The following is an 18,760-nucleotide window of genomic DNA, read 5'->3' as shown; positions in this document are numbered from 1 at the left end:
GTTTTCCAAGAGAACATGCTTTACATTGAAACTTATTATTCTGAAAGATCTTCTGGTCTTTCAATGGATGACCATGTGTATTTTCTATAATTCTTCGCATCATTGTTGAACCAGGATGTCCTAATCGATCATGCCAATTGGTTAATATTGAAGAATTATCAATTACCATGTTTGATTCAATGGGACGTATATGTGTATAATGCAATCCAGTAGGGAGCATTGGTAGTTTTTCAATCACATATTTCTTTCCTGATTTATATGTGGTAAGACACATATATTTCTCATTCCCTTCATTCATTGTTTGAGTATCATACCCATGGGAATATATATCATTAAAACTCAACAAATTTCTTTTCGATTGTGGTGAATATAAAGCATCATTGATCAAAAATTTTGTACCATTAGGTAACAAAAATTGTGCTTTACCACATCCTTTAATCAAGTCTACAGGACCTGATATTGTATTCACCGTTGTTTTTGTTGGTTTTAGTTCCAAGAAATATCTTTTATCTCGGAGGATAGTGTGCGTTGTACCACTATCGGGTATGCAAACTTCAGCTTTGCTCATAGCATTTTCCATATTTGAACTTCAAAAAATATGCAATGAAAAAAAATTAATGACAATACATATTTAAATATAACACATATCATAATTGTACAATAAAACATTATCATATAAATACATGAAAAATAAATTATTGTACATTTATATTCTACCACTATATTGTTCATTTTCAGAGAAATCATTGAGAAAATCTGCAGCATCAATATTGTTCATTTCTATCCCACCAACATATTGATCATTTCCAGAGAAATCATTCATAAAATCAGCAGCATCAAAATGAGTTGAATCACTCAAACGGTCACTTCGCTCAGTGAAGTTGGTCTCCTTTTCTTTCCCCTTTATCGATTCTTTATAAAGTTTGCAAAGATGCTCAGGGGCTCGACAAATACGAGACCAATGTCCTGGAGTACCGCATCTGAAACAAGAACTTTCAAATCTTTTCGAGTGATTTTCATTAACACTCATGTTTTCTTGATGCCTTTTCTGTGGATGGTTTGGGACGTTATTTTGAGATGAGTTATAGAAATAACTATCTCGATTATTTTCAAAACCACGGCCGCGTCCACGACCACGACCACTTCCTCGTCCACGTCCACGTCCACGACCTCGACCTCGACCTCGACCTCGACCAAAACCTTGTCTTTGAATTTGATTTTGGTTTCCAGGTTTAAATTCATTTTTACTTACAGCATTTACTTCTGGAAATGCTGTTGATCCAGTGGGTCGGGACTGATGATTTCTCATTAATAGCTCGTTGTTCTTTTCCGCCACAAGAAGACAGGCGATGAGTTCAGAATATCTCGCAAATCCACGCACTCTATATTGTTGCTGTAGTGTTATATTTGATGCGTGAAACGTGGAAAATGTTTTTTCAAGCATTTCCGATTCTGTAACCTCATGTCCACAAAATTTTAACTGCGAGATTATTCTATACATCGCTGAATTGTAATCACTGACTTTTTTAAAGTCTTGGAATCTTAACATATTCCATTCATCACGGGCGGTCGGAAGTATAACTTCCCTTATATGTTCAAATCTCTCTTTTAATCCTTTCCACAGAGCCATGGGATCTTTTTCGATGAGATATTCACATTTTAAACCTTCATCAAGGTGTCGTCGTAAAAATATTATAGCTTTTGCTTTTTCTTGTGATGAAGATATACCATTTTCTTTAATGGTCTCGCTTAGACCCAATGACTCAAGATGCATTTCTACATCAAGAGTCCATGGCATATAGTTTTTCCCAGTAATATCAAGAGCGATGAATTCGAGCTTTGCCAAGTTTGCCATGGTGGTACTAAAAATTACGATGCATTTTATTTGTTAATGAATATTGCAATACAAAGTAATGGATAAACAACAAGTACAAGTATTCGTAAAAATAAAGAAAACACACGAGGAGGATATTCTCCGATAAATACAAGACTGGTGAGTATGATAACCAAAATAATTAAAAATAACCTCGTGAAAGCCATCTTCTTTTTTTCTTCGAAAATTTGATGAAGAATAATTTTTAGAGAAGAAGAGAAAGTTGGAGTGATTGAATGTATTTGTGAGATTGTATTTATAGAGCAAAAACTAGCCGTTTTGTTACCGTTTATTACCGTTGGTGTATAAGAAAATAAATGTATGTATTTGTATAATTTTATGGTAATAATATGGTGTATATAATATTAGTCATATTTAAATAATTATGTATATCATATCACATTATTATAATTAGGTGTCATAAGTTATTTTGTTTAAAAANTTTACATTTTCAACACAAATATTTAACATATTTTTAAATAATTTTTCAACACTTGATAATTAGTGTCGGACATGAATTATAAAACCCAACAAGACTAAATAAACTATGATAGATGAGACCTAACTTTTCATAACAAAAGCAAATCTCTCCGTCATCTTTCTAGATTTTTGCTGCCCCTTCTCTCTCTAGCTAAGGTTTGTGCGCCATCTTTTTCTCAAGTCAAAATAGGCGAGTATTTTCTAGAGCAATCTATTGTAGGTTGTGGACCTAATAGAGGCGCAATAAAGGGAAGCAAAGAAATATGATCCGTAATTATCTCCGTTTAAAATCCAGAATAGCTGGAACGATTCCAAAGTATAATACACTTGAGATGTAATTTTCTATGAACCCCTTTTACATTAGTTTATATACATATATATGATTCATACGAGTGTCCCATGCTTTGTATGACAGAACATAAATTTTTAAACTTTTGTTGCTCATGGAGCACGAAAACATGATCCCCAAAAGCCTCTTTCATTATTTGGTGTTCACAATGTTTTTCATGTGTATTGAGCCATGATCCATTAGAGTTAACATCGGACTTGGCTTACAAAGAAAAACCAATGCAAATTCTTGATAATAAGACAAAGGATCTGAGAAATAAAAAGTTCCAGCTAGTAAAGTTTTTGTAGGGAAATTATCCCACAGAGAAGGCAACATGGGAAAGAGAAGAAGAAATCCGGATCCAAGTACCAGAATTATTCGATATTTCAAATTTTGAGGTTGAAATTTTATAGCGAGGGGAGGATTGTAATGTCTAATATGCTCTTACTTCCCAATAATAATCATTTTGTATTATTAATTGACATGATTATACAAAAATAAATATTTATTAATTTATGCCCCGGAATGTTTCATCATTCGTTAGTATACGTGATTTGAATTGAAGCACAAATATGATTCTGATTGCGTACGTATTTGCAATAAAAAGCTTGGTTTCCTTCTTAAAGGAGCTGTCGATGTGCTACTGAATTAATTAATCATGTTCCTAGATATTAGTGGTATACTAAAATGAGTAATTATGTAACAAGTAACGTGAAATAGTTTATGTTTGACTATGAACTAAAAGCATGAGAGAATTCATTCCCCTCACACTTAGACCAGATATTTCATACACTATTATTTCAATAGATTATATAGGATATCTATACCCGTAGGTTAGTGGTGAATTCCCGATTATAATGTACTACCCCTACACATTTCGCAATTTCACCTAACTTTGCCACCTTGTGACCCTCGCGGAGTCGTTAAACGAGTCAAAGTACATCATAGTATGTAGAGCTTCAATGTTGTCCCGGGTCGTAAGGACCTAATCATGTACAATCACAACTACAGACTTTTCCTCTTGATGAATGATAACCATTTGGAAAGTTCGAAGGAGGATTGTTCGGTACAATTATCTTATGATTACTCATCTGTATGATTGGACATCTCCATGCCCTTACTGTAACGTACCGTACTTTTTACTACTTAAAATTTGCGGAAGAATTAAAAATTTTCTTGATTAATTAATGAACTTTCAAAGTTTGGTAAAATAAACTGTACGTCTCATAAAAATGTCTACCAAAAGTATTTGCTTGAACCTCAAAATCGTAACATAAAAAAAACCAGAGTATTTTCAACATTTCAAATATCATTAAAACTTCAAAACATGGCGGTCCTCGGGTTTTGCCTCCCGCTCAGTCCAAGCCCGCTCCATGATCACCACCCCTAGTCTCCTCGAAATCATCCTCACCTGCATCGATCAAGTCTAGTGAGTCTCAAGACTCAACATGTATAAACTGGAAGTAACGAGTAATACATAATAAAACCACATGCAACTTTAAAATAGGACGTACATACTGAAACTGAACATACATCAAAACTTGAACGTACATACATATATAGACTTGCCATCAACGTAGAACCTTTCATAAACATGATTGCTTCGTACATACATGAGCATACATAACATAACTTTTGCGTAGAGGCATGTTCCAAAGCAAGTGACCTATAACATAATCGCCTGATCAGACTAAACCACAGTACTGGGCTGACAGGGACGAATCCACTGCCACATACATGAGATCCCCGTTCATGCTTTAACGGGTGGATTGGTCTCCGTTCATGCTTTAACGTTTTTCAATCCTGATCTAAACCCGTTCATGCTTTAACGGGGTGGAGAGGTCCTCGGCCACGTTCACCGACTTCCAAACCCATTCATAGTTGGAGAGGTCCCCGAACACGTTCTCCGGCTTCCAAACCCGTTCATAGTTTGGTCACAAGACATTTAGCATACCTCCAAAAACTTAAAAAGTAATTTTTTTTGCACGTAGAACATACTTACTTGGCGTTGAGGGATTCGTTGAATCTCGTTTGAGGCCGCTGCTGCAACATACTAACGTAGATTCAATACTTAACTTGCATAACTTAGACGTAGGTATTCGTGCTCACCACCGAAGTGTATAAATAGCTTATGACATTCTAGTTCGCTCGGGACTTGACTTTTTTTAATCATCGTGCTAAACCATGACATAGAATCCCAAAACAATCAATATAATTTTCCTAAAAATGAGAGTACACGGACCACGTGCACCCCTCCGGGTCAGGGTCCGTGTAGGTACTGTAAAAGCCTACTCGAAAAGAAGTGAGAACACGGACCCCGTGTCTGGGTCTGTGTGAGGGTCCATGTAGACTCTGCAAATTGACACTCCGAAGAAAACAAAGTCACAGACCCCGTGTGAGGGTCCGGCCCGGGTCCGTGTACCTGCGGGAGAAACGCACCAACGAGAAATCTCATGCTTGTGACTTAATCTTCCTAACTCGATCATCCCGACCATGAAACGACTCCTTGAGACCCATCCTAGGACACTATGGAAATGACTCAAGTCTCCACAAACACCCCAAAACAACTACGCCTTACAAACAACGCAACCCAAATCCGTGAATACGACATTCGACACCAAAACAAGTTTTACTACTTTTAATTCAATCAAATGCCTAACGGCACGGAACGAACACCAATAATCTCCCCCAACATCAATTTGGATATACCTAGACGCAGCAGGGATCACCCGTCGATCTCCAACGAAGCCTGCAACAATAAAACTTCAAGAACATATCAAAAACATATTTTCAGAAAACGCAGTTTGAGCAGTCCCACGAAAACGATCATAACTCACTCAATTTTTGTCCAAAAATTTTGAATTTTATATCAAATCGAAGGTATTAAACATTTCTACGATTTTTATGGTGAAATTTTTCTCAGAATCATGATCGAAAAATCACAGTATTTAAAAAGACAGCAAAAAACGTGATTTTAGATCCAAAAATGGTTTCAAAAGTGATCTAAACATGATTGCTCAAACTTTTACACAACCTTCACATGGTTTTCATACAAAATACATCGCAACGCATACTATGACATGATCAATGCAGGAAAAACAGATTATACGTGCCTTTTGATATCAAAACTCACGATACAGCGATACCGAAACGGAGATGGCACGAGGATTGTTCCGGGACGAACGTGGCACTAAAATCCTTGAAGAAAGCTAACGAAAATTTGCTGGGAAGTCCGAGGAATAGGGGCGGCTGTTATATGAGGAAGAACCCTAGGTTTTCTCTCACAAAAGAATAAATTCTGAAATAAAATGTGTAGCTGTGTGTTGTGTTTTTAGCTGATGGTGTGTGTGCGTTAGTGGGTGTGTGCGTGTGTTAGGGTTAATTAGGGATAAATTAGTGCTTAATTGACTAATTAAAAATGTTAATTAAATTACTACTTGAAATATTAATCGCCCTTTAATTTACTACCCAACACAAATTACAATTTAAAGCACACATGGATAAATTATAAAGGTTTTAAATTCCTAAATCACCAAATAATTAAATTAAGCTTTTAAAATGGTGAAACTAAATAAATCTTTTAAAATGCCCCAATTCTCACTTAAAATAAAATATCACGCTAAAATCGTCAAAATCGTCACCGGTCTCTTTTCCTCAATCCCGCCTCGAATAATCGCCTGAAACATGAAACTCGAAAAAATATTTTAATGTGCATCACATAAACATAAATAATTTAAAATATGCATTTTAAATAAATCATGCATCACTAAAAAAATAAATTTAAAATTAAATAAATAATTTAACTATTAAATAATCGCATGGAATTTACGTGTACTAATTTTGGGCACTACACTTACCATGAAACATGGTACACAACATCACATATATTAGTCTCAACCTTAAGCGGACTTATCCTTATTTTTAGACTGCTGAATTGACTAGGAACAAGTTTAGAGTATACAATGTTTACAAATGAGTTTAAAGATCGAATTACGATTCATTTGTATTAAAGTATAATCAAGTACTTTATATATGCTGATTGTAAGAGTATACATATAAAGCAAAATAAAACCATAAAAAGTTAAATTATATTAAAATTAAGATTGTTTATTATACTTGAGTCAATAAATTCTCTAGCCAACCGTTAGCTTGCAAAATATCTACTCTAACAATTGAAACATGGAAATATTTCAATGGCTTAATACATTCAGAAATTTTGAAGTGGGTAGCTAGTACGTTCCATTTCAAATGCTCAGATATCAGATAATTGGTGCTTAAAATAAACACGAACCCAAGAGCTTACTCTGTGTCTTTGGGTCAAACCCAAGCACTTTGTCTAAACTTCGTACTTCTTTTAGATTAAATAGGAGAGAAACTATTGATATCACCATAAACCCGACCCGACCCGACCCGAATAATAGTTAGTCAGACCTTAATTGCCCCAAAGCCCATAAAGTATGATTGATTAATATCTCCTGGGGTTGCCCAGTGTATTTGTACTATAAACTTTTTACCCTTTTTAATGAATGCATGCATTTCATTTGAAAAAAAAAAAAAGAATGATAAGGCTATTTAATATAATTATGACCAAAATAGAAGCCCAATAACCTACTCAACGTCCGATTTTTTTTTCTCTTCTAGGGAAAAGTCTTGCAAAGCAAGATTCAAACATCCGAGCATATTACTACTCAGTAGCTGATCTCCAAGTATATCAACCCGGGGAAAAAAAAACCACAGTGGCAGTGAATGAAGAAATTACATATAAAACTCTTGCACTAAATTTTCCGTGATAAGCAAAGAATCCTGAAAGAGTTGAATCACATCTTCCAAATTTATAAATTATCAAATAGAAGATAAGATCATCACAAATCTTAATCTCAAGGAACTTGTCGTACTAGATTTTTTTCCATACAAGGTATCTAGCTCCTCCCACACAATAAATATCAGGTAAGCTATATGGTTTTTACACATTCACTTGTTGCTTACACAAGAAAAACTATTCTCGCACACTTAAATTTGATCTCAGGACTGACTTAAGCACCGGAGTAGCTATGCCCTGCCCAGCTCACTTCATACCAGCCAGCAGAACTTGATTATTTTGGCTCACAGACCAAACACTAGGTACGTGAAATTTTTGATATCATCTGATGTGTTGCAGGTTTACATATATTTTGTATAATACAGGATGTCTAAAATATGGGGAGATTATGTCAAAGTTTTAATCAAACTTACAACGGCATTTAAGTATGTTAGAATGTATAATGGGGTGTTACATAAGCTTAGATCAACAAAGACATGTAGACTAAAAGATTTGGGGAAAATCTAACCCCTGCTATAATCGGGTATATCCAAAACCCGATTCAATATTCGATTTTATATTATATTTTCAGCAATTAAAGAAAAGATACAAGAAAGAAAAATCAAGTCAACACGTTCCTACAAATTAACAACCACCAAAGGCATTAGGAAAGGCACAACATAATAAATTATCTTTTATCCAAGCTTGGAGTCATAAATCTATACCAAACTTGAGGAGAGTGTTAGTGTTTTTGTTTATTTATTTTAAAAGTGCCTCTGCTGAGTAGTAAAGCATGAATATAGTGCAGGTATACAAAGCAAAGCCGAACTGTTGGTATTATTTTTCCAAGGTTTCAGAATGGATCGGAGTTTACATTTTCTCCTCTCAAACTCATCTTCTTAACAGAAGTGATCATTTTTCTTCAAACATATAAATGGTTTGTAGTGCAATCCAATTGGCACAAACATATCGAAATATTCCACAGCTAGAGTCGTTATAATTTCAATACATACAGCAAACATCCAGCATGCACACTCGAAAATATATCAATATGCGTGTATCAGAAAATCAAAATATGAAGAAATATACGATGATCAAAGGTGAAGAAGGCATCTCAAGGATTTCCCATCAATGAGTAATTGAAAAGCTTCATTAATCTTGATAAATGGCAACTCGTGGGTGATGAATTCGTCCAACTTCACCTCCTGAATGTATCAAGAACAAAAGTAAATAAATAAACAAAGATAGTAGAACCATATATCTTATAAGGCATCCGCTATTGATTAATTAATTTAAATAATTGGGGTCACTATTATTTAGGATCAAAACTGTTTTGGTTCCTTTTGTTTGTGATATGCGAAAAACCATTTGGCTTATAAAACTTCGACGCTTTTAGTCTATAACATTAATCCATCGCTAAAAATTTACGGAGATAAGGATATATATGGGAAAATGAGAGGGACTAATTGTTGGGATATCAGGGAAATAAACGAGGTACCATCGCAATAGACATCATGAGTAATATCAATAATAAATAAGATGGACAACAATATTTATAGTGGTTTACCCTAAGATTAATGGGCTTCGTCCACTCTATACCTATCAAGAATATCAATTCTTTATTCATAATAAAGAAGACAAGAGAATTGAGAATACAAAGTATTTCATAAAGAACACTATGATTTTAACACTCACTTTCTCTCCGTTAATCATATTCCTTCCAAAGATAAACATTCCTTAAGAAATATCACACTAAATCATTTATATCACTTTTACACTTATGATTATAGATAAGAGGATTTTGTGTTTTGGTGTGATTTTGAAATGAAAAATGGATGGGTATTTGTAAGTGAAGTTTTAAGAAGAAAACAAAAAATAAAACATTATTACTTACATAATTAAACGAACTATTTTTTACTAACAAAAAACATGTATTAATTATTTGTCAAAAATGATGTTCCTTGAATTCAAATTTGTTGGCTTAAATATTATCAATTCTCCCCCTCAAGCACATTTTGTGAATTCGATCAGACCTGCAATAGCTCTGCAGTATTCCAACTTCCATTTCGGCTATCCCTAGGTTATCATATCATATTTGTTTTCATCTGTGTGAATCTTCTCAAGCTTTTACAACTTCTTCTCCAATACATATCGTATCCAATGATAGCGAAAATCAATATGCTTAGATCTTGAATGCATTATAGATTCTTTACAAGATGAATTGCACTCTGACTGTCATATAACAACTTGTATTGATCTTGCAAAAAACTTTATTCCTCCAAAAACCCTTTCATCCATAAAGCTCCTTGCATGCCTAAGTTGCTACAATGAACTCCGCTTCGGTGATTGACAATGTTACACACTTTTACAACTTTAACTGCCATGACACAGCTCACCCTACAAATGTAATCAGGTATCCTGATGTGGATTTTTCGGGAGTCAACATCTCCTGCCATATCTGCGTCTGTGTAACCTACAAGCTCAAGTCTAGATCCTCCAAAACTCAATCTATGTTTAGAGGTTCCCGTAGATATCTGAATATCCATTTTACTACAACCCAATGTTCATTTCCAGGTTTTGAAAGGAATCTACTCACTACATCTACAGAATAAGCTAAATCTGGCTGAGTACATACCACGGCATACATCAGACTTCCAACAGCTGAAGCATATGGGAAAATTTTCATTTCTTCTTCCTCATCCTCCGTAATAGTACTCTGCTTTGAGTTCAACTTGAAGTGGTTGGCAAGAAGACATCCAATCGCTTTGACATGGTCCATGTTGAACCTCTGAAGTACCTTCTCAATATACTTCTCCTATAACAACCAGGTATTCTTGGCATACCTATCTTGATAGATTTCCATGCCAATAATTTTGCTGGCCTCAAGTCTTTCATAGAAAATATCTTGCTTAGTTGCTTCTTTTAGCCTTTGATTTCAGAAGCATCTTTGCCAACAATCAACATGTCATATACATAGAGCAGAAGCACCATTAAATCATCATCTGAGGTATTTTTGACAAATGTCACAATGATCTGTAGTGGTTTTCTTGAATCCTTGTTATCACAGATTCAAACTTCTTGTACCATTGTCTTGGTGCTTGCTTCAGACCGTACATGTGAAAGCATGCTTTTAACTCTTTCTATCAAAGTTTTATTCATCCTCTTAGCTAATCCGTTGAGTTGTGGTGTCTTTAGCAGTGTCGTTTGATGTCTGATTCCGTTCTTTTTACATATCTCATCAAAAGATCTAATGTATTATCCTCCATTATCTGTTCGAATACATTTGAGTTTAATGTTTGTTTGTCGTTCAACCAAGTTTAGAAAATTATAGAATTTTTCTAGTACTTGATCTTTGGTTTTGAGTTTCCACGACCAAATTTTCCGAGAATGATCATCGATAAAAGTTTACCAATACCTTGCTCCTCCGAGCGACAATGGCATCAGACCACATAGATCTGAGTGCACCAGATCTATAATTTTATCGGCTCTTCTAGGAGGTGAATTTTTGAATGATATCCTGTTTTATTTTCTGGCTAAGCAGTTCGTGAATTGTTTCATATGAACATGTTTTATACCAAACAGAACTTGCTTGCTCACAAGGCATATAAAATTCTTTTCACTTATGTGGCCAAGATGTCGGTTCAACAACTCTGTTTATTTTTCTTCTCCTGCGTAGTTCACGCCTTCAAAATGATTTTCATGAACTACATATAGCTTCGACATCTTTAATCCCTTTGCCACCACAAGTGATTCTCTTGAAATCTTACATACCTCGTTTCGGAAGGTTGTGCAGAAACCTTCTTCATCGAGTCTTTCGACTGATATCAGACTCAGGTGCATATCTGGCACATGCCTGACTTCTTTCAGGACCAGTGTAGAGTTATCCACAGTAGTCAAGCTCACATCTCCCTTTCCCACGACTCTGGATAAGTCGTTATTCCCTATCATGACCACACCAAAGTCCCCTTGTATGTCGGATGTAAAGCATTTTCTTCGAGATATGCAGTGGACTGTTGCTCCACTATCGATCATCCAACTAGTTACTTGAGTTGCCAAATTTACGGACTCCTGCTCTAGCTCGTGAACAACATTGAATTCGTCAACGACATTAGTTTGTTCATCGTCGGTTTCATGTTTGTTTTTCGATTGCCGGCAGTATTTTTTAATATGTTCGTTTTTTCCAAAGCGATAACACTTTATGTTGGCATATCTCCCTGAAGACTTGCTTCTTCTTGGCTTCTGATTTGTGTTTTTCTTGATCTTGCTTATCCGCTTAGACTCAGCAACCAAAACATCTGACTGTGAGGTAGAGGCTCCTTGAGATTTCCGTCTCATATCTTCATTAAAGATGTCACTCTTAATCTTAATGAAGTTCATACTCACAACTCCTCCTGGTGTTGTGTTCGTTAGTGATACCTTCATAGTCTCCCAAGACTCTGGTAATGAAGGTAGAACTATCAGAGCTATAACATCGTCATCATGTTTTATGCCCATACTTGATAACTGCTCCACGAATCCTTGAATCTCATTCAGATGATATGCGACCAGAGTTCCTTGTTTGTATCGAACTCGTATAAGTTTGTTCAAATAGAACAATTTGTTGTTGTCACTTTTGGAGGCATATGGTGTATCAAACTTCGTTTAAAGCGTACGAGCATGTGTCTCGTTAAAGATGTGATTATACACGTTGTCATCGACAAATTGTCGGATGTACCCACAAACTTGCTCGTGCTCGAATCTCCATTCGGCATCTGATTTATCATCTGGTTTAGACTCGCTGAACACAGGTAGATGCATCTTGTGACGAATAGTAGATCCTTCATGTTACTTTTCCAAAATTGATAATTAGAGCCATTAAGGCTAATCATCTTGCTTGTGCGTAGCTCCATCTTTTGTGACTTCTGCTAACGAATTAATCGTCAAAAGCTGAACATAAAAGAACAACTTCCCTAATACTATCTAGAAAACCTTTTCTGATTGTGGAATTTCAGACTAAACTGCAACCACATATCATATGAAGACTTCTTATAGTATTTGGGAATCTCGCTCTGATACCAGTTGTTGGGATATCAGATAAATAAACGAGGTAATATCGCAACAGGACATCATAAGTAATATCAACAATTAATAAGATGGACATCAATATTTATAGTGATTCACCCTAAGATTGAGCAACATTCACTTTAAACCTCTCAAGAAGATCACTTCTTTATTAATAACAAATAAAACAAAAGAATTGAGAATACAAAGTATTTCACTCATAACAATCTGATTTTAACACTCACTTTCTTTTCACTAATCTTATTCTTTCCAAGGACAAACACTTCCTAAGAAATCTCACACTAAATCATTTATATCACTTGTAAACTTATGATTGTAGATGAGAGGATTTTGTGTTTTGGTGTGATTATAAAATGAAAAATGGATAAGTATTTATATGTGAAATTTAGAGAAGAAAACAAAAAATAAAAAATGATTGCTTACATAATTAAACCAACAATTTTTTTCTAACACAAACATGTGTTAATCATTGATAAAAAATGATGAGCCTTGAATTCAAATTTGTTGTATTGAATATTAGCACTAATCTCGTTTAGAAAAGTAAACAATACTTGGTAGGGAATTGGGCATGTGTTCTTTTTCTATTAGTTAGGAGAAAAGGCATCTAAATTTTATAAGTTGTATGCCTTTTTTTTTAGCAAAGAATAGGGAATAGGAGAAATTACCCCATTCATGCACTGATTTGCAAAATGAGGCAATTGAGATTTCCCTTTGAAGTCACCAAACACTGATCCCACCATTCTTCTCCCATCAAATAGCTCCATTGGATGGATTGGTAGCAATCTTGGTGTTGGATGTATCCCTAGTATCACTGTAAGACCCCAACCCTGCATCAAAAAATTTATGTGGTTTATTTTCTATTTATTATTATTTTAATTTATATTTAAGGATTATAAGCCGATTTCGATGAAATGAGGTTTTGTTACTATGTAATAATTCGTATATTTGTGGCATTTTTTGAACATATATAATATATTCATGAATTCTCTTCTTTCTCATTTACTCTAATCTTACACACGTCTTATTTAAAGTTAATCTCATATATTATCTCATGTATTAATAATTTATTCTTAAATTTTGTAATAAAGATATATTTTTAAAAATATATAATAATTTAACGAAAAAAATAGAGAAGAAACTTACATCATGGGTAGACAAAAAAGCCTCCCGGAGGACATCCAAGTTTCCTGCACATTCAAAACTATATTGCACACCTCCATCCGTCATTTCCCTTATTTTCTGCAGCATTTTTTGCATTATTATTTATTAAATAATTGACCAAAACAACTAATTCTATATTATAGAGAAATATTAAAAAAAATAATTTTAAAAAGACCCAAATCACAAAGAAAAGTTGACCCTTAATTTGTTTTCTCTTCAAAAATAAAATAAAATAAAAATTAGATGTATTCAATTATGGAATACATTTGCTGACCTGATGCACAGGCTTGTCCAGATCCTTGGGATTTAGGAAGTCTGTGATCCCAATTGCTTGTCCTTTGGGAATTTAAAAAAATACAAGAAAACAATAAATAAATATATAATATGAATTATTTAGTTCATTAAATAATTATATGATTGGGAAAATTGGGTGTCATTGACCTTTGACCGTGGCCAAGACAATAGGCCATAGTTGACTCCACATTTTTCCAAGGGTTTTGACTCTATGATTAGAGGGAAATTTGTGGATCATTCAATTTATTCTAGTCCCATCCACATAATTTCATATATTTAAAAAGTACATTTATATTTGTTAACAATCGGGTTTTGAACACATGATCTCGTTTTAAATTTAAGATCTCGATGTAAAATAAACTATAAGTCATCCAAAAATCCTTCTTAATCAACTTTGTCTCTTTTTAAATCACACAAAAACTCTTGTGAGAATGTTTCACGGGTCAATTTTGTGAAACAGATACTCTATATAGGTCATCCACGAAAAAATATTATTTTTTTATGTCAAATTTATTAATTTTTATTGTAAATATGAACATTATTGATCTATCTCACGGATTTTTAAAGACAAGTGAGATTATCTTATTAAAAACATATTCTAATTATGAATAAAAGACAATACATGGACAAATAATGAATGGGAGTACGGACATCTGTATTGTTTCAGGAAATTTCGGTACGACTCTCAAGTCAAGAATTGAAACTAAAATCATATGACAAAAATTTGTGTGAGACGATCTCACATGTCGTATTTGTGAGACAGATATCTTATTTGGGTCATTTATAAAAAAATATTACTTTTTATGTTAAGAGTATTATTTTTCATTGTGAATATTTGTAGGATTGACCTGTCTCACATATTAAGATCCGTGAGACGGTCTTACATGAGACCCACTTATAGGACATGGTATTATATAAGTACATATCATTGAAATTATAACACAAATATACAAATTTAAAGTATAAGTCAAACGATAATTATTCAGGAAAAAAACCCATATTATCATAATTAACGATGGTCTTAAAATCATGGGAATTAATTAATAATCAAGAAATAAAATGATATTTACCTTTGAGTCGTTTATCGGGGTTAATATCAACTCCAATAATTCTTGATGCTCCTCTGGCTCTTGCCCCTTCAACCACCTGCAAATTCATTAAAATATAAGTCAACCTCAATAATGGACATTTTTATATATTATTTGTCAATTTCTTTATAGTTTATTTAACTACTTGCAATATTAATTTAATTAATACATAGGAAGTAATTCAATTATGTAAATAAATGAAATCAATTATTTAAATGATTTATAAATCATGTAAATATAAATATATCAATTTAATAGATATTTGATAAGATAAAAATTATTGTAAATAAAATCAATCATAATTTTCATTTGTCATTCAATAAGAACTTGGTCCATCCAATTCTAAAAGATTAATAAATACTAATGAAAACTTGAAAGCAAGAACTATGAATATATAAAACAATAATATTTTTTTTTCCTTGTTTACAAATCATTAAGGTGTAAATATCGCTTATAGAACATTTACACTTGGCGACACAAAATTGATTCATACGATCGAGTTTTTTACCGACTGCACCACTTTAATGCCTAACTATATGCTAAAATAGAGCAAACTTACAGCCAACCCCACAGCTCCCAAGCCAAAAACAGCGACACTTGCCCCAGATGGCACGTCAGCGGTGTTCCACACCGCTCCGAGCCCTGCGCCATTTATTATGTTAATTCAATTAATGCATACCGACTTGTATTACAATACAATCTTACAACAACGAAAAAGGGGTAGATGAGATTCTACTTATATGGATAGTACCTTCACTTCATTTCAACGGGTAAGATCTTGTCACACATACAATTTCTAAAAAAAATGTGAGTCCTATATATACATGGACAAATCTTGACCATCCATCCTATCATGGGACAATGCCCACATGGATACGATGATATAAACCGAAAAAGTGAGACATCTAACGTGACACATGGTCATTTAATTTATGGGGAAAAAAGGTTTCATAGCCTGTCTTTATGAAACGAATGTTTAACGTGTAGAAAACGTGACTTTTCATATTTTTTTCTGTATCACTTTTTGTAAAGAATGTATTTTTATTTTACTTTTATTAGTATATCGAGATATAAAATTATTTTTATTACTTGTACACGACGGAAATGATTAATTAATACCCGTAGAAACACCGCAGCTGAGCAGTGTCATCTTGGGGAGTGGGGCTTTGGAGTCAATCTTGACGACGCAAGCTGAATCCAGCACTGTGTACTCGACGAATGTGGAAGTGTTGAGGAAATGGTAAATGGGGTCTCCATCTTTGGTCCTGAACCGACACTTGCCGTCGCCGCTCATCGTGCTCTTAAACGGATTCACCCGATACGTCTCGCACAGATTGGTCTTCTCCGACTTGCAGTAGGCGCATTCCCCGCACTCTCCGTTGAAGATGGGAACCACATGGTCCCCTACTTCCAACTCCCCAACCTCTTCTCCCACACTTTCCACCACACTTGATTACATATTTAATTACGACATATGATATAAATTATGAATGAGATTGATTTGAAGTTTGATAAAGAGTACTTGTACAATATTTAAGCATTTAAGGTATAAAAATAAATTATAATGTAAAAATTCATCGATGCATAGTCTTACCCGGAGGCTTCATGCCCAAAAATTCGAGGGAACATCCGGTGAGCTTCATTCTTGAACACAAAACCAAGTTTGATATATCCGATAAATTTTGAGCACAAAATCAATTAAAAACAAAATATCTATATATATGCAACAAAGTACCTCTCCTTGCCAAGCATCAAGATCTGTGTGGCAGATCGAAGTAAACAGAATCCTGATTCGGACCTCCTTTCTCCGAGGAGGATCCACCAGAATCTCCTCCACAACCAGAGGTTGCCCCGCCCCGTACGCCACCGCAGCTGCAAGTATTCCACAAAAGTCAACTTAATGTAACAACAATACATCTCCAATCACATGATCAACCTACCAAACTTATACAGGAAAATCTCTTCTTCTTGTCGATATTCCAAATGGCTACCAACATATACTATTAGAATCCTATAGTATTAATCGCCCAATCAAACTATGGTATTATAAGTATTCATTTAAAATAAGTCCATATTTGCATGAATTTCTTCTACAGTCCTACCCATAAATTTCTCGAAAGTGAAATAATATTTTCAATCACACAAGAAAAGAACATATATTAGAAAGTTCAAAAACTCGATTTACGTACCTTTGCATGTAATAACTTTTCCGATGGTGTCGCTTGAGATGGTATGGTGGTAGGAATTTTGATTCTCTAAACTACCCATTGATCTATAGGCGCTGTGTTTGTTTGTGTGTGCTCTATAAATAATCGAATGAGGTTTCACGGGAACAGCCTATCTCACAATATTTTTATAGAAGCCTTGAATTCATGGTCAGAAGAGCTAAGGAATTTTGAATTACCCCCTAATCTTTATGTTTTTGCAGTTAACTCCTAAACTTCATTATTTGTTTTTTTTTTTTATATATATATATATATATATATATAATTAATTTATCTCTATCCAAGTCCACCGACAAATAGTCAACCTGGATGAACGAGGTTGACAGGCTCAACAAAAAGACATTTTAAAGAATTAATTTTTATATCTTATAGTGTTTATATAAATAATATTTGTGAATAAATCATCGCAAATCTTCGCTAAATTATTAATGGTTTTGTGTCACTGAAAATAATCGCAAATCGTCACAAATATTATTAATAAAACCATCGCAAACATTTGCGACCATTATTAATATTATTAAGTCAAAATGGTCGCAAATATTATTAATGGTTTTGTGAAAAAGCGTCGCAAATCTCCGTTAAATTATTTATTTTAAATTATTTTTTGATAAAACAATAATATTTAAAAAAATTGTAATTAATAAATTATAAATTTTTTATATTTAAAATTGTAATTATTAATATGTTCTTATTTTTTTAAAAAAATTAATACATTTGAATATTTATAAAATATAAAAATTAAGTTAAAATTTCTCCAAAAAATAACATTAAACTATTAAATATCAAACATAATCTAACTGATATAATATATAAAAATATTTCAAATCCGATTGATATATAAACTAAAGTGTGCAATAAATATCATCAACAAAACATAATAGAATCATGCAGTGTCTCAGTCTTGTCATCGTCGTGATCGTGGTGGTCGTTAGCAACCTCGTGTCTATTGTCATCGTCGTGACTAGGTAATAAAAAGTCTATGTTTAAAATTTGAGAATTTAATATTAAAGTTTGAATTAGAAATTAAACGCTCTACGAATTAATAATTAAGAAATAATTAGAAAGCCTCGAATTTAAGCTAAAGAAAAATATAAGAAATTTAATGTAAGCTTAAATAATTATTTAGGATGGTCTAGTGTCAACGAAAGTAAGAAAAAATCAAAATTGAGTAATATTACGTCTAGGAGTAAAACGGTCATTTTACACCTGAAAAATAGTAAATGTCATGGCAGTGCCCTGAATGCTGTAAAATATGTTATTATGTTTAATTTAAAAATTTTATAGAAATTTTATGATGAAACGTTAACGCTAAAAGATATGTTGCAAGCTTGATTTAAAAAAAAATGATTATTATATGCTTCATTTTTATAAAGTGATGAAAATATAAATGTTGAAGGAAATGAAGTAATTGTGGCTAATACAATGATACGATGATTATAATGATATGATGAT

The 18,760-nt window shown here is 33.5% G+C and overlaps 1 protein-coding gene across 1 annotated transcript; it reads right to left on the bottom strand.

Moving 5' to 3' along the window:
• Window positions 1-8,290: 8,290 nt before the first annotated feature.
• Window positions 8,291-17,493, bottom strand: LOC140988221 (alcohol dehydrogenase-like 4). Its single transcript, XM_073457213.1, has 10 exons — window positions 17,273-17,493; window positions 16,819-16,955; window positions 16,678-16,727; window positions 16,203-16,531; window positions 15,643-15,725; window positions 15,066-15,141; window positions 13,976-14,037; window positions 13,684-13,779; window positions 13,206-13,367; window positions 8,291-8,684 (listed from the first exon to the last, which is right to left on the bottom strand). The coding sequence occupies exons 1-10, from the start codon at window positions 17,349-17,351 to the stop codon at window positions 8,574-8,576; spliced, it is 1,185 nt and encodes a 394-aa protein (XP_073313314.1). The 5' UTR covers window positions 17,352-17,493; the 3' UTR covers window positions 8,291-8,573.
• Between the last annotated feature and the right edge of the window lie 1,267 nt (window positions 17,494-18,760).

Source organism: Primulina huaijiensis, chromosome 11, assembly GCF_012295235.1.
Source record: "Primulina huaijiensis isolate GDHJ02 chromosome 11, ASM1229523v2, whole genome shotgun sequence".
In the NCBI taxonomy this organism is placed as follows: domain Eukaryota; kingdom Viridiplantae; phylum Streptophyta; class Magnoliopsida; order Lamiales; family Gesneriaceae; genus Primulina; species Primulina huaijiensis.
Note: the sequence above shows the minus strand (reverse complement) of the source record. Positions and strands in the feature narration are given on the sequence as shown.

Excerpts from the sequence above, each read along its gene's own strand:
- LOC140988221 (XM_073457213.1), bottom strand. The coding sequence starts at position 17,351 with ATGGGTAGTTTAGAGAATCAAAATTCCTACCACCATACCATCTCAAGC. Across the intron at positions 16,956-17,272 it reads AAAAGTTATTACATGCAAAG|CTGCGGTGGCGTACGGGGCG; the intron begins GTACGTAAATCG and ends GAATACTTGCAG. Across the intron at positions 8,685-13,205 it reads CAAATCAGTGCATGAATGGG|GAGGTGAAGTTGGACGAATT; the intron begins GTAATTTCTCCT and ends TGATACATTCAG.